The sequence below is a fragment of the Mirounga angustirostris genome, unplaced genomic scaffold, assembly GCF_029215605.1.
Source record: "Mirounga angustirostris isolate CCGP_5_RB_7025 unplaced genomic scaffold, mMirAng1.0.hap1 SCAF_4, whole genome shotgun sequence".
Lineage (NCBI taxonomy): Eukaryota > Metazoa > Chordata > Mammalia > Carnivora > Phocidae > Mirounga > Mirounga angustirostris.
Genome location: NW_026991712.1, coordinates 9,886,065 through 9,900,753, shown reverse-complemented (window position 1 = coordinate 9,900,753; position 14,689 = coordinate 9,886,065). Strand labels below are relative to the sequence as shown.

General features: G+C 45.0%; 1 protein-coding gene across 1 annotated transcript in view; it reads right to left on the bottom strand.

Annotated features, from left to right (window-relative positions):
* Nucleotides 1-835: 835 nt before the first annotated feature.
* The window catches only part of HHLA1 (HHLA1 neighbor of OC90), a 33,378-nt gene continuing 19,524 nt past the window's right edge, over nt 836-14,689 (bottom strand). Inside the window, exons 11-15 of the mRNA XM_045895574.1 lie at nt 10,835-10,903; nt 10,441-10,515; nt 5,189-5,345; nt 2,173-2,255; nt 836-879 (exon numbers count right to left, since the gene is read on the bottom strand). Coding sequence (XP_045751530.1) covers nt 836-879; nt 2,173-2,255; nt 5,189-5,345; nt 10,441-10,515; nt 10,835-10,903 — 428 coding nt within the window. The remainder of the gene's footprint in view (nt 880-2,172; nt 2,256-5,188; nt 5,346-10,440; nt 10,516-10,834; nt 10,904-14,689) is intronic.

Here is a 14,689-nt window from a genome sequence, read left to right as displayed (position 1 = left end):
TTGTCACGTGACATTGCTGGAAGAATTCAGTGCTGCCCCTGCAGCTTCACTGTAGAGGACAGACAGAGGTGGTGCCCTGCCCTCTGCCCCTTTTATCCTTGCTGACCTTAATCTCTGTCCTTTTGCTGTAATAAGCAGTAAATGTGAGTATAACAGCTGTTCAGAGCTCCATGAGTCCGATTAGCGAATCACTGAACCCGAGAATGCTCTTGGAGACCCCCAAATACAGTGGGACCCACAGAGGAGGAATCAAGACAAGACATCAACAACAAAAAACCCACAAACTCTCTATGTTTCTTCTGAGGGAAGGTTCCCATCACCTCCTACTTAGGGGGCTTGGGAGATTATCTGGATCCTATAATCCACAAGTCTGATTAGTTGTACATAACTGAGTGTGAGTTAATGGTATAGAGAAATCATATGTGAATCTCTCCACAGTATGGTTTCACTTTTCCTTATTTATCTTGCTGTCTTCCTAAAATACCAAGTTTAAGTCACTTTGGGTACTGTGTCAGAGTCTCGGAGCCTGCACTAGTTTGTTCCTGCTAGTATGACACCCCTCAGCCCATCTCTCCAGTCTCAGGATTGCTGCAAGCATCATGGGGGTTCCTTGAACACGAATTTAGGTTTCGATGCAGCCTCTAACACTTGGTCTTCCACCTTTCCAGGATTCACAGGAAAGAAAGAAATGTGACTTCCAAAAAGAACCTCTTAGGTTGATTGATGATCTGGCTGGTGCCTGGTGAAATCTGCAAGGACAGACCACTGGGGCCAGGGGCCAGGGTGAAGAGATGTCGTCTAATGTATCCTTAGATCCCATCGCTTTCTCAAGGCCTCACACTGACTGGCAGATATTCTCGAGGCATTTTTGTTTTAAGGCTGGAAGGAAAAAAGAAGAAGGAATTCAAGGTAGTGAGAAAGAAGGAAATGCTACAGGGAATAAACTCAGGCAGCATCAGCGATGGCCCAGGCTCCTCCGGAGGGCAAGGGTAGGGCAGGGCAGTGGACAGGGGACTCAGGAGTCCATGTCAGAGAGGAGGAAGGATGTGGGCAAGAACCCCCTGGTTAGCAACCCAGTCAAGAGGAGAACAGCCTTCAGCTCTGTACTCACTGCCCAGTGATGGTTTCCCGATACCCAATTCTATCTACCTGATCGCCCCAGTTTGCAGAAAGCTAATCTAACCTCATGAATATGTTGTTCAGGAGATGTAATATGTTGTCTGCGTGGAGATTTTAATGTGCCAAGGACAAAAGAAGAGCTAGTTAAGCATAAGTAGCTTGTAAAATTCCCTGCTCCCTCTGCCCATGCCAGGCAAAGGGATTTCTGTCTTTGACTGCTGAGCCCCCCACGCCTCCACCTCCAAATGCTTGGGCTTTGTGCTGCAGAATGAAAGTAATGTAAGTTCCATGTAGCTCCATGATTTTTAGAAGGTCAGAGTCCTTTGACTGGATAGTCCAGGTAGATGGCCAGAGCATTAGCTTGGGGACTAGCTAGGCCAGATCGGCCACTTTAGTCTGCAGGAGTGGGAGAGAAAACAAAGTTCACGTCTGGCCTCTCTGCTAGTAAATGAGGCTTTGATGCCATCAGGACCAGAAGAGGGTACCATATTCCCTACTGCTAGCACCTCATGATGCCTTCTTTATCTTGCATTATTCGGGGGCACCTGGCTGGCTCAGTCGGTCGAGCATATGACTCGGGTTGTGAGTTTGAGCCTCACGTTGGGTATAGAGATGACTTAAAAATAAAGCCTTAAAAAAAAACAAAAACAAAAACAAGAACAAGCTTTTTGTTGGATTATTTGTACTCATTTTGCTTTGGTCAGGAATTTAAGTGTTTCTCTTTGATTTTTCTTTGTTCATTTGTATTTTTAGCTTATGTGGGAGTCCAGGTGGATAAGAAACTTGCCCAAGATCAAAAGGGCTTGGTTGGGCTGACTCCTGCTTTTCTTTTTTTTTTTTCTTTTTTCCTATACCCAACTGCAAACATTGAACTGTTAGGTGAAGAGTGATCAGAAATACCCTCCACTCTTTTTGTCTAGAATTAACGAGGACTACATGAGCTGCACCTACTCTTACTGGCCCCCAATGACGGCAGGACAATCAGTGAGTTCTAGAAACCTTTCATAGAAGGCATTTATTGTCAAGTTACAACATGGTCAAGTGTATACTTACTGTGGGAGTGGGGCACCCTTTTCACCCTCTGACAGAGGTATGTTGCATTCTTCAGAAACCAGGAATAGTATTCAAGACAGTACCTAAAGATTCCAATTAGAGTGGAAAGCAATCATCATGCCTTGTGGCTAATGGAAGACAACCATCATTGAAAAAGTCATCACGGCCAACTACTCACAGCAAGGACCCCCTCTCCAACTTTACAGGGTGTAGGAGGAGAGGCAGAGGATGAGGCTGAGCGGGGAGAGGCTTAGACTTTGGAGTGAGAAAGATATATTTTTAGTCCTGGCCTCATTCCTCACTAGGATGTGTGACTTCAGGCTGAGCGCTCACTTCTCTGGGCCTTAGATTTTTCATAGGCAGTTGAAAGGCAATGCTAGAATCTACCCTCACAGGTTATCACCAGGACTAAGGGAGCTAACATGCGCCAAGTTCCCAAACAGGGCCAGGCTTGTAACAGGTGCTCGGCAAATGATGATGTCCGATTATTTGTTTTTCACGTGAGGTAGGCTAAGAACGCGGGGCTCTTACAGTTAACAAGACAGAAAATGCTTGCAAAATAATATCCTGCTCTTGGCTGGGGCTGCGGGGATGGCTTCGAAGGGCTTTAGTGAGAGAGCACCGAGCACATTATTAGGAAGAAGAGCTTTCTGTGCAGGCTGTACCACGGGCTCCCTGTGGACTCCAGGGATTCACCGCCCTGTCCCTCCCTCGCCGGATACATGAGGAGGTCCGGCTAAACATCTTCCCATTTCTCTCCCATCTCCACCACTCTGTGATTCTAGCACACCCCAGGGAGCAACTAACTGCTTGAGTAAAGCTGGCTGTAAAGATTCCCCAGGCTCCGTCACCCTCCATTTCCAGGATGCTGTGACTTTAAGGAAACCAGGGCACAGAGATGGACTGATTTGCCTGAGGACTCACTGCTCTCAGGAGAGAGTGTAGCTATTTCCCCAGGTAATCCACTTCACGCCAGAACGCACTGCCATTCTAATAGGGCTATACCCATTTTGCAGAAGAACAAACTGAGGCTCAGAGACGTTACACGACTAGCCTACAGAGCTTGTAAGTCCAGAGCCTAAAGTTAAACCCAGTCGGCTTGGTTTCACCCTATCCCCCATACAGTACACTAGGCTACCTACTAGCTTTGAGAGCCCAGTTCTGTGACCTAATCCCTAATCTCCCCTCAGCTAGCCTTAAGTGTGCAAGCTTGGCAAGATGTTCTTCTAACAACCACAAACCAACTGCTTAGAAATTTCCAAAACAGACAGGATATCAAACGACCCTGGGGAATGGGTTCAATCTGTTCTGAATGAAGGAGGAAATGCACAGCTGGGAGGAGCTGCTGGGGCTCTAGGGGAAAAGTCCAGACCTGTTTGCAAGCGCTCGCCAGATGCTTGAAGGAGCAAGGCCTTCCTGAAAAGGGACCTCTGCCTTTTCTGCAGCCACATTGCCTATCTCAGTGGGTCTATGATGTTCCGGGCTGCCTCTCGCTGTCCATGTTTGCACTTGCTATTCGTTTTGCCTGGAGTGGCCTCTCCCATTTCCTGCCCAGGAAGCTTCTATTCCTCCATCAAGCCCTATTAGTTGCCCTGGGGCCCACGGTGCATATTGGGATCTGCTACAATGCTCGTCATACTGTTTTGTAATTTCTCTTTACGTGGCCAGCTTCCCCACTCAAGAATGATTTTTTGATCACAGGGGCTGTGTTATTCAACACACACACTGAGTAAAGCCAGTCTCCCACTCTGTTATTCTTAGCCTGTACTCAATGTTTAGTATGAGATCATAGAACAGTGCACTATTAAGTGAACATACAGGGAAAAGGAAGGGATAAGCTCAGGTTCCTAGATGCTTCATTTCTCTAAATTTTAACTTAAAACTCTTCTCTGCGGTATTTGCAGTATAGACTTTTTAAATGTGATTTTTCTCCAAAGGGATGCTAGGAATAGGTCCTGCCTCTGGGTACGACTTGGTTCTGTCCCTTACTAGTCATATTTTAATTTGGGTTTATGACCATTTCTTCCACCCAACTTTGAAATCCTCAGTTTCTGGGTCTATGCCTGATTCACCTCTTAATTCCTGTGGTTCAGCAAAGTGCATAACAAGTGGCTAGGACTCAACTCATTGTTGATTTGAAGAGCTGCTGGGGGAAGGTCTGATAGTGGGCTGATCCTGTAAGAAAACATAGTTGCAAAAGTTTTCTCTTCTTTAGGATGAGATTTGGTGATGGGGAAATGCATCCACATCTCTTGCTCACACCTCGGGTCTATGGATCTTGCTCATTTCCCTCTCTGGGTGGAGGAAACATTCACATTGATTGAGGGATACAAGATAAGGATGTAATGGAAAGAGGCTGCAAACCTGGACTGGGGACTCAGAGAGAGTGGATGTTGGAGGTTTAAGAAGCTGAAGGGTCATGAGAGGACTTGGAAAGGAACATTAAAGATCTGGGAGAGTGGCCCCAGACCACTGGAGCAGAAGTGGTCATCTATGTTTGTTTGGTTCTGGGTTTATAGCCAAGACTAAACCCCAGAAGAAAGGGTAGAATGTCTATGCTCGAGGGCAGGAAAACGTCCAAGCCTAGAACTTCTAATATGAAGTGGGGTCTGCCTTCTAAATTTCGTTTTACAATCTTCTCATTTGGCCAGCAGATGACTGCTAGGGATTTAGAAAAAGCTGGAATTTAGATAGACATGTCCTCTGATTATTCTCTTCTGGCAAATCTCACCAGGCGGAGGCTAAGAGGGCTCCAGGACCACCGGAAGTCCTGTGTGATCACTCCACAGGTATGACTCAGCTCGGCTCAGTTCACACCAACTCAGCTCACCTCCACTAGACTCAGCCGCACTTGCTGTGTCAGGCCCTGCACTGGGTTCTGGGGACCCAGAGATGAATGAGTTTCTATCCTGGCTCTCAAGGAGGTTATGGTCTAGTAGAAGACCCACCGGAGAGTCTCTTCCTTGAGGCAGCCCCGAAATACAGACTGTGGGAAGGGACACCTGGTTCCGGTTACCTCATGGCCTCCGTCCTGGCCTCTCTCTTCCGGCTCATGCAGAGGCATTGCTGGAAAAAGCGGCACAGCTCCATCAGGCAAGGGTTGATCTTCTGGATGGCCAGGGTGAGGGGAGCGGTGGTGATGGCCCCCTCTTCGAGGATCAGCTGAGGACACCCTGGAAGATGCAATCCCAGACCACTGACATCAATAAGGATTTAGCAAGCATCTTCCCTCTGTTAGGTACTGTGCTTGGTGAATAGAGTCTTGCCCCTGATCTCAGGTGGCTCTGAGACTGACAGGTAGACAGCGTTGTTTCATCAGTGCCCAAGAAAGCTGCTGTGAGAGTCTGAGAGACAGGTGGAGAAAGGTGGGGTCCAGTTCCCAGAGGAAATCAGAGATGGTTTCACCAAGAGCAAATATTAAAAAAGGATCTAAAACATTAAACAGAAGTGGATCAGGTGGAGGCATTTCCAGGGGAAGAGGTAGAGTATGTGGGGACTCATCATCATGCAAAGGGATGGTTTGCTGATAGGGAAATGGAGAATAATTGGATGGTATGGAGGGTGTGTGTGTGTGCGTGTGTGTGTGCATGCGTGTGCGTGTGGACATATGTGTGCATGCATATGTCTGAGTGTGTGCATGCATGGATATGTGCATTTTGCATGGGTATGCAGACATATGTATGTACATGCATGCAGACTGTATAAGTGGATGGGTGTGTGTTGCCTGACGATCACTGGGTGGATTAAAGGAGACAATGTATACAAAGCAAAGTTCCTGCTATGGAATAAATAATAAATAATAGCTATTATTACTGATTTATTTAAAAATGTATTGAACAGGACACCTGGGTGGCTCCATTGGTTGAACGTTTGACTTGATTTCATTCAGGTCATGATCTCAGGGTCTGGGATCAAGCCCTGCTCAGTGTGGAGCCTCCTTGGGATTCTCTCTCTCCCTCTCCCTCTGCCTCCCTCTGCCCCACCTCAACAAAATGTATTGAGCATTCACTACATGCTGGGCACTCACGGACACAAGAGATACAACAACTCATAGACACGAGGAAAAGAGGCAGAGCGCCTGGGCAGCTCAGTCAGTTAAGCGGCGGACTCTTGATTTCAGCTTAGGTCATGATCTCGGGGTCCTCAGATTGAGCCCCCACCCCCGTTCAGTGGGGAATCTGCTTGGGATTTCTCCCTCTACCGCTCCCCCTGTTCTCTCTCTCTCTCTCTCAAATAAATAAATCTTTAAAAAAAAAGGAAAAGAGGCTTCCTCTTACAGAGCGCAACTTCTAGTGATTTGAAGATTATATTAGGATGTTGATAATGATCTTCCAACAAAGAATCACTAGTTACTACCAATAAAAATGATCTAAAACCTGGAAATAAGTTCTGGGTATTGTCTAGCCAACACTTGGGGGATTTTCTGGTTATATAACAGTGTGTATCTTTGATTGATTGATTGAGTAGGTGATTTTGCAACTCTGAAGAGGTTAACTGATAGCAGTGTAAATGACTCTTGTCTGAGAGCAATGCAAGTAATTCTTGTCCGTAAGCAATGTAAATGAATTTTGTCTGGTAAAGGTGCAATTGGTTTTTGTCTAGTGGGAAAAAAAAAAGAATTTTTTTGCTGTAGGATATCAGTTAGTAAATCCATTTCCAAATTCCTAGGACTAACTATAAAAATCCCTGTTCCTCAAACTCTCCATTGAGCCGATCTTAACTAATTCATTAATTAATGGTTGAATAGAATCTCTGGCATGTGTTCATTCCATATTTTTATGAGTCATGTTCTTACCTTTTTGAAAATTATAATTTAGCAGTTTTAGATTTACTTATTTATTTTTATATTTGTTATTATTATTTTTAAAATTTTTAATTCCAGTGTAGTTAACGTACAGTGTGACATTAGTTTCAGGTGTACCATGTAGGGATTCAGCACTTCTGTACATCACCCAGTACTCATCAACACAAGTACACTCTTCATCTCCATCACCTGTTTCATCCGTGCCCCCACCCACCTCCCTTCTGGCAACCAACAGCTTATTCTCTATAGTTAGGAGTATGTTTTTTGGTTTGTCTCTTTTTTTCCCCCTTTGTTTGTTTTGTTTCTTAAATTCCACATATGAGTGAAATCATATGGTATTTGTCTTTTTCGGACTGACTTATTTTGCTCAGCATTATACTCTCTAGCTCTGTCCACATCGTTGCAAATGGCAAGACCTCATTCTTTTCGATGACTGAGTAATATTTCATTGTATATATATACTACATCTTCTTTGTCCATTCATCTATCAGTTATAAATTTATTAAAGTGAAGAGAGGGTTCATAATGTTAGAGAAAGGTTTAGTAAAAAACAATGTAGGAAGGAAATGTATTTTGAATAGTAAACCCTCTGGAATATTTGTCAGTTTTTGTAAATATGCTATGACTTTTTACTTTAACATTTATTACACACCTGCTACTTATCAGGTACTTTTCTAAGTTTTTTACATACATGACTTCATTTAATTCTCATAAAATCATGTAATGTAGATATCTATTTTATAGAAGAGGATACTGGGGGTCTGAGTGATTCTGTAGTTTGATCAGTTATACAGTAGGCAGTGACTCTGGCAAGACCTGAGTCTGCAGCTCATACTAGCATGTTTTATACTGGAACATCCTTACCATTCCTGAGGCTTGATTTCCATGCCCCCTTCCCCTTCCCAACCTCTCCCATGCTTCTCCATCTCAGGAAATGGCACTTTGTTGCTCAGTTGTTCAAACTTGGGCAGGATGTTTGGTTACCTCCTGGTGATCACTCCACCACCATCACATTTCTTGATTCCTGAACACCACTCAAGTGTCCCTATTGAGTCAAGTCTCACACAGCTAACTCCTAGTTCTAGCCCCCATCATCTCTGGCTCTGGTTAGTACAACAGTCTCCTTGCCAGTATTCCTACTCCTATCTTCCCCTCTTTGGTCTCCACTCTGCAGCCAGAGAAAGTTTTCTGCACCACAAATCTGGCCATGTCACTCCCACTTGTCTTAGAAAAGGTCCACACCTCCTTCCATGGCCCTGGGGATCCACCCCCCACCCCACCTTGCCAGCCTATGCCCCCTTGTTCCTCATCAGTCTTTCCTGTAGCACCAGAATTCCTGCCACAAGGAGTTTCTTAGGCCCTGGGAAACATCCATCCTTTCCTGCCTCAGTGCCTTTGCATAAGCTGTGCCTCTGCCTGAGATGCATATTTAGAGACAACCCTGTTCAGATGCCACTTTCTTAATTGATGAAAACCTCTTGAACAATCCCTCCAGATGGAGCTAATCTCTTCCTCTCTGGCTGCACATAGCATTCACCTCTTTTTCTCTTTTTTTTTTTTTTTTAAAGATTTTATTTATTTATTTGACAGAGAGAGACAGCGAGAGAGGGAACACAAGCAGGGGGAGTGGGAGAGGGAGAAGCAGGCTTCCTGCTGAGCAGGGAGCCCAATGCGGGACTTGATCCCAGGACCCTGGGACCATGACCTGAGCCGAAGGCAGACGCTTAACGACTGAGCCACCCAGGAGCCCTCACCTCTTTTTCTCTTAAGAACCTTACCAATTTCTTCCTCAAATTGCAATTATTTTGTACAAATGGAGAATCTTGGGAGAGATAACATGAAGGGTGGAATGAGCACAGGCTTTGGAATTAGACAAATGTAGGTTCAAAATTTAGTTACTTTTTAAATGTAGTGCTCACTGAAATGGCTTAATGAAGATAACATTACATTACCTTACAGAATTATTGCAAAGAAAGAGTAAAAATAGGCTTAGCACAGTGCCTGGGAAACAGTAGGAGCTCAATAAATATTCACTGAGTGGGTGAGTGAATCAGTCTCAAAGGACTTTGTGGCATGATTTTTTTTTTTTTTTTTTTGTGAATGGGAAGAATCATTTGCCAGAAGTCCTCAAAACCCCTTTATTTTACACTTATATTTCTCATCGGATGGATGGATGGATGGACTGAAGAGAGAGAGAGAGATAAATAGATAATAGATAGAGCTATATAAGTAGATATAGATACGATACAGATAGTTATACAGTCAACTTGTTTTCTAAAACTCAGTCTGACAACTGCCCTCATGTGTACCACCAGTGTTTCTTTAGAACCTCTGGGGGAAAAATGGCTATAATTTCTTTCAGCAGTATAATCATGGCTTTGTGTCTGAAAGGCCCATTCACTGCAGGTTGGGAGTGGGGCTGAGGCAGATCTTCAGTGTATGAAAAAAGAGACTGTGTAGTCTCCAGGAATTTAATTATGCCCCGCTGACATATGCCTGGATAGTCCAGGAACATTCAGGAAATGAGCATAGAAAGGCATCCAGGAGTGGGAGGGGCCTGAGGATTCAACCAGCTTTGAAGGACTCATTTTGTATCAATTTCTGTCTTCTGGAACAGAAAAGAAGAAAAATGTAGCATGAACTCCAGAAACTGAAGCGCTGAGCCTCTGTGAGGAGTGTCGAAAACCCAGCCATAAACCCAGGACATGGTTTCCTCTAGAATTCCATAGAAATTAAGTGTCAGTGGTGGGGAAGGCAGGGTGTCCTTTAAAATGCAACAGAAGTAGGGGCGCCTGGGTGGCTCAGTCGGTTAAGCGTCTGCCTCCGGCTCAGGTCGTGATCCCGGGGTCCTGGGATCAAGCCCTGCAATGGGCTTCCTGCTTGGCGGGGAGTCTGCTTCTCCCTCTCCCTCCACCCCTCTCCCCGGCTCATGCGCATGTGTGCTCTCTTTCTCTTTCAGATAAATAAATAATCTTTAAAAATAATAAATAAAATGCAACAAAAGTAAACTGCACCCAGCGAATGGGGGTTGAATTTTGGAGTCATCCGTTCCTCCTTCTGCTGCCTTTGCTGACATCAGGCTCATGAAAAGAAACAGCCTCTGTTTGCAAAGCTCACAGTGCCTTGCTCAATAGGTGTTCACTCGATAAAAGTTGATTGAATTGTTATGTGGAGCTCTGTAGTTCCAAATCACTTCCACACACGTTATCTTACTCAATACAAGGCCGTGGGGAATAAAGACAGTTTTAGTGCCCACAATAATTGTTATTATTCTTGCTTCCCGGTCGAGGAAGCTGAATTCCCAAAGCCAAGTGCCGGAGACCCCCTCCCCGGTAAATGGTAGAGCTAGGATTTAATCCCAGCAGTCTGAATCTGTATTTATCAAACAAAACTCTTTTTATTGAATGACACAACCTCATTCCAAACAAACAGGAGCAACAGATTAGCAGGCTGCCGGTACGTACTTGAGACTTGGTGGGGTCCTGGGACCAGGGCTGGCTCTTCTGCAGGGGTAAATGGCCATGCCGCAGGAAGGTCACCTGCAAGGGGCAAGAATGGCCATGCAACAATCAGCACGAACGGGTCTTGGGTGATACACATGACTAAGGAATAAGAGCATCTTAAGGATAAAGCGTTCTAAAAATCTATAGGGAATTGTAGCCAAGAAAGAGGGAGAGCTTTATGCAAATTTAACAACCCAGCAAGCCTTGTAAACTAGTTCTCCTACCTCTTTTCCTGCTTGAACCAATGAAGTACAATGCCCAGCTTAGTCAGCCTACTGGTACCCCTGTCCCCCACCGAGCCCCAACCCCAAATCAATGTGGTATCAGGTTTCTCTTCCCAGCTGCATGGTCTTACCTGTCTGTGGATATTTCGGGGCCGGTGCCTTGGTTGGACTCGGGGTCTGTGTGCCATGGGTGGAAGTTCCTGGGATCAAGTGAGGGAGGGGTGAGCCTGGGTTTTTCTTGGGGTGCCCGATGGGGAGAAGAAGCCCCACGCCACCAGTCCTGCCCTAGTCAACCATTGGTGGTTATTAAGCCAGGTACCCGGCAGGGAGATGAGGATGCAGAACTGAGTAAGAGATAGAACCTGCAGTGGAGGCTCATCCAGGGTAGTGTAGGAAATGGGCAAGTCCCAGGGGTAGCTGTGATGCATTGTGTCAGATGCAGCTGGAAGCCAGCTAACACTAGCATGAAATGATGAAATGCATGGGAGAGGCTTGGCGTGTCGTGGGCAGGGTGAGAGCATGGCTGCTCCTGGGTGAAGAAAACGATGCTTTTCACTCATCTGAGTCAGTGCACACACTCACTCCATTCTCACCCTTATAAATTGTCATCTTCATGATAGAACATGGGCTCATCTCAGCAATTCTTTTGATCACGTTCATAAAGTCCTGGTTTAAGGACCCCTTCAGGACATGATCCTTTGCTGTCAGGCTCCTGGTCCCTGGCAAAACCAGCAAAGCAGCCTCCTTATAGGGGGTGAGGGAGAGGGAGATGTGACAGGTCGTTTCACTTGTGTGGTGAAGTGGGAGAAAAGAGGTGAGGCTGACCTGCACGTGAGCAAAGGATGGAGGCTGGGGACAGATGACATCTTCTCTGAGACACAAGAAACACAGCGGTTAGCGAGGAGAACGGGCCTTCCAGGCAGAGCAAGGAGCATAAGCAAAGCCCCAGACAAGTGCAAGGTAGGTGTTTGCTATGGCTGGATGGCTGGACTCTTGGGGATGACGTGGAGGGGTGAGGTGGAGGAGGAAGCCGGCTGCTTGTTACTTATGCTCCCCTGCTAGGGCCACGTGTGTGGCAGCGTCACATTAGACCCCGCTTCTGCTCCAAGCGACCACTGCGTTCACACCCGAGCTGGACAGCATCACTCATGTAAGACGACTGTGGTCAGGATCCCTCTGCAGGGCAATCTTGCCGTTTTCTTCGGGGCGGGGAGGGGATCGACATCTTTTTGGGATTCCTCTTCGGGCACAGGACTTAAGCCTCCTGTACACAGAAGGTGTCAGCTGATGCTTGCTACCTGGGTGTGTTTCTATGTCGTTCTAGAAACTGAGCAGCTTTAACCACAACCGAAACACAGAGTTTACTTGTCTGTGGTTGCTATTTACAGTTTAACTAAATGACTGCATAATGACAGATGCTTAGAGCGGAAAGGGACCTAGGGCGAAAGCAGACACATGCTCGCCTCGGGTAGTGTCCTGTTTGCCCTGCCCTTGCGAAGCGCGTCTCTGGGAGCTGGCCAGCATGCTGCACTGTGGGCGCAGTGGGACGGGTTGGTAGGCGTTGCCATGGGCTGAGTGTTTCCCAGGTGCTAGGTGCTGAGCTGAACACCTTATCGAAGCCACCTGATTCAATCCTCACAGCCACTCTGAGAGTAGGTATCCCCTGCCCTATTTTTGAAGATGAAAAAGCCAGGACTCAGAGAGATCAAGAGAACTGCCTGGAAAACAGTATGGAGGTTCCTCAGAAAGTTGAAAATAGAGCTACCATATGAACCAGCAATTGCACTACTGGGTATTTACCCCAAAGATACAAATGTAGGGATCCAAAGGGATACGTGCACACTGATGTTTATAGCAGCAATGTCCACAATAGCCAAACTGTGGAAAGAGCCAAGATGTCCATCGACAGATGAATGGATAAAGAAGATGTGGTATATATATTCAATGGAATATTATGCAGCCATCAAAAGGAATGAAATCTTGCCATTTGCAATGACGTGGATGGAACTGGAGGGTGTTATGCTGAGCGAAATAAGTCAATCAGAGAAAGACATGTATCATATGACCTCACTGATATGAGGAATTCTTAATCTCAGGAAACAAACTGAGGGTTGCTAAGTGGGGGTAGGAGTGGGAAGGATGGGGTGGCCTGGTGATAGACACTGGGGAGGGTATGTGCTATGGTGAGCGCTGTGAATTGTGTAAGACTGTTGAATCACAGACCTGTACCTCTGAAACAAATTATACATTATATGTTAAAAAAAAAAAAAAAAAAGAAGATAGCAGGAGGGGAAGAATGAAGGGGGGGAAATCGGAGGGGGAGACGAACCATGAGAAACTATGGACTCTGAGAAACAAACTGAGGGTTCTAGAGGGGAGGGGGGTGGGAGGCTGGGTTAGCCTGGTGGTGGGTATTGAGGAGGGCACATTCTGCATGGAGCACTGGGTGTTATACGCAAACAATGAACCATGGAACACTACATCAAAAACTAATGATGTAATGTATGGTGATTAACATATAATAGAAAACAAAACAAAACAAAACAAAATAAATAAAAAACTGGGTTTTGAAAAAGTAAAAAAAAAAAAAAAGAGAGAGAATGAGAACTGCCTAAGGACAGACAGCATTGGTGAGTCAGGATTTCAACCCTGCTGTGTCTGGAAGAAAGACCACAGCGCATAGCCTCAGGGCTGTGTTGTCTGCTGAGGTCCTGTTAGCCAAACCCAAATGTGTTAGCTCTTATTTCTCCTATGCAATCATGTGAGGTCGTTCCCTGATTACAGCTGTCAAAATTGCATTCCCAGATCTATTGGTGAATTGATTTTGAGCCTAAAGTTAAGACTTTGCATTTATACCCTCTATTTCTTAAGAAATTTAGGTGGTTCAGCAAACGTTTCCTGAAAGCCTGCTATGTTTCCTGGAACAGGAGACTAAAGACTCAGGCCCTTGAGAAGAGCATGGCCCAGAGGGAGGAAGGTCAAGTTAATGGACAATAAGCAGTCTTATGATCTACCGACTCTGGTGAGCTTGGAAGAAGGGCCTCCAGCTGCAGGTACGGAGGAAGTGATTTTAAAAACAAATGCAATAAATCTTTTTTGTTTGATTATATGCGTAGAAAATATGGAAAATTCATGACAGTGGAGTGAAGAAAAATAAAATCATATCTACTTCCCAGATGTAGTCAAGGTTAATACGTTGTGAACCTCTTTTCAGTCTTACTTTCTATTTTCTGTGTATGTTTATTACACACATGTAAATATACATAGAAACAGAATTGGGATCATGTTTGACAATTTTTTCCTTGCTTTTTATAACTCAGGCTTTCCTGATAGTACATGATTACATATTAATGCACATATCATTTTTGTATGTAATTAACAAGAATGCTACATTACATTGCATATACTTCGTGTATATGTAATTAACGTAATAACATTAATACATAGTAATACTACACCAAAAAGGCAGTCTGGAGGAAACAGTATTGGCTCCCAGTGGTCACTTCTTTCATGGACAGTGAAAAAGGGAAAAGAAGAAATTGGAAATTTCTAGGGTGCCTGGGGGACTCAGTTAAGCATCTGCCTTCGGCTCAGGTCCTAATCCCAGGGTCCTGGGATGGAGCCCCGCGTCAGACTCCATACTCACTGGGGAGCCTGCTTCTCCCTCTGCCCTCCCCCTGCTCATGCTCTCTGTCTGTCTCTCTCTCTAAAAAGTAAATAAAATCTTTAAAAAATATATTAAGAAAAAGAAATCGGAAATTTCTAAATTGGGCACATAAAAGAGAACGGGTGTGGAAGATTCCTGCAAAGAGGGAGTTTTCATTCACTCATTCTTTCATTCATTCATTCAAGGTGGGAAGAAAAGGGTTGGAGTAAAGAAAAGGAAGAGAGAGTTCACTTTATGGTTATTAATTATGATGCTAACTTAGGTTTTATTACTTTTCTGTGCATTATATTTCAAAAATTTAGAAAATGTTTTAAAGACA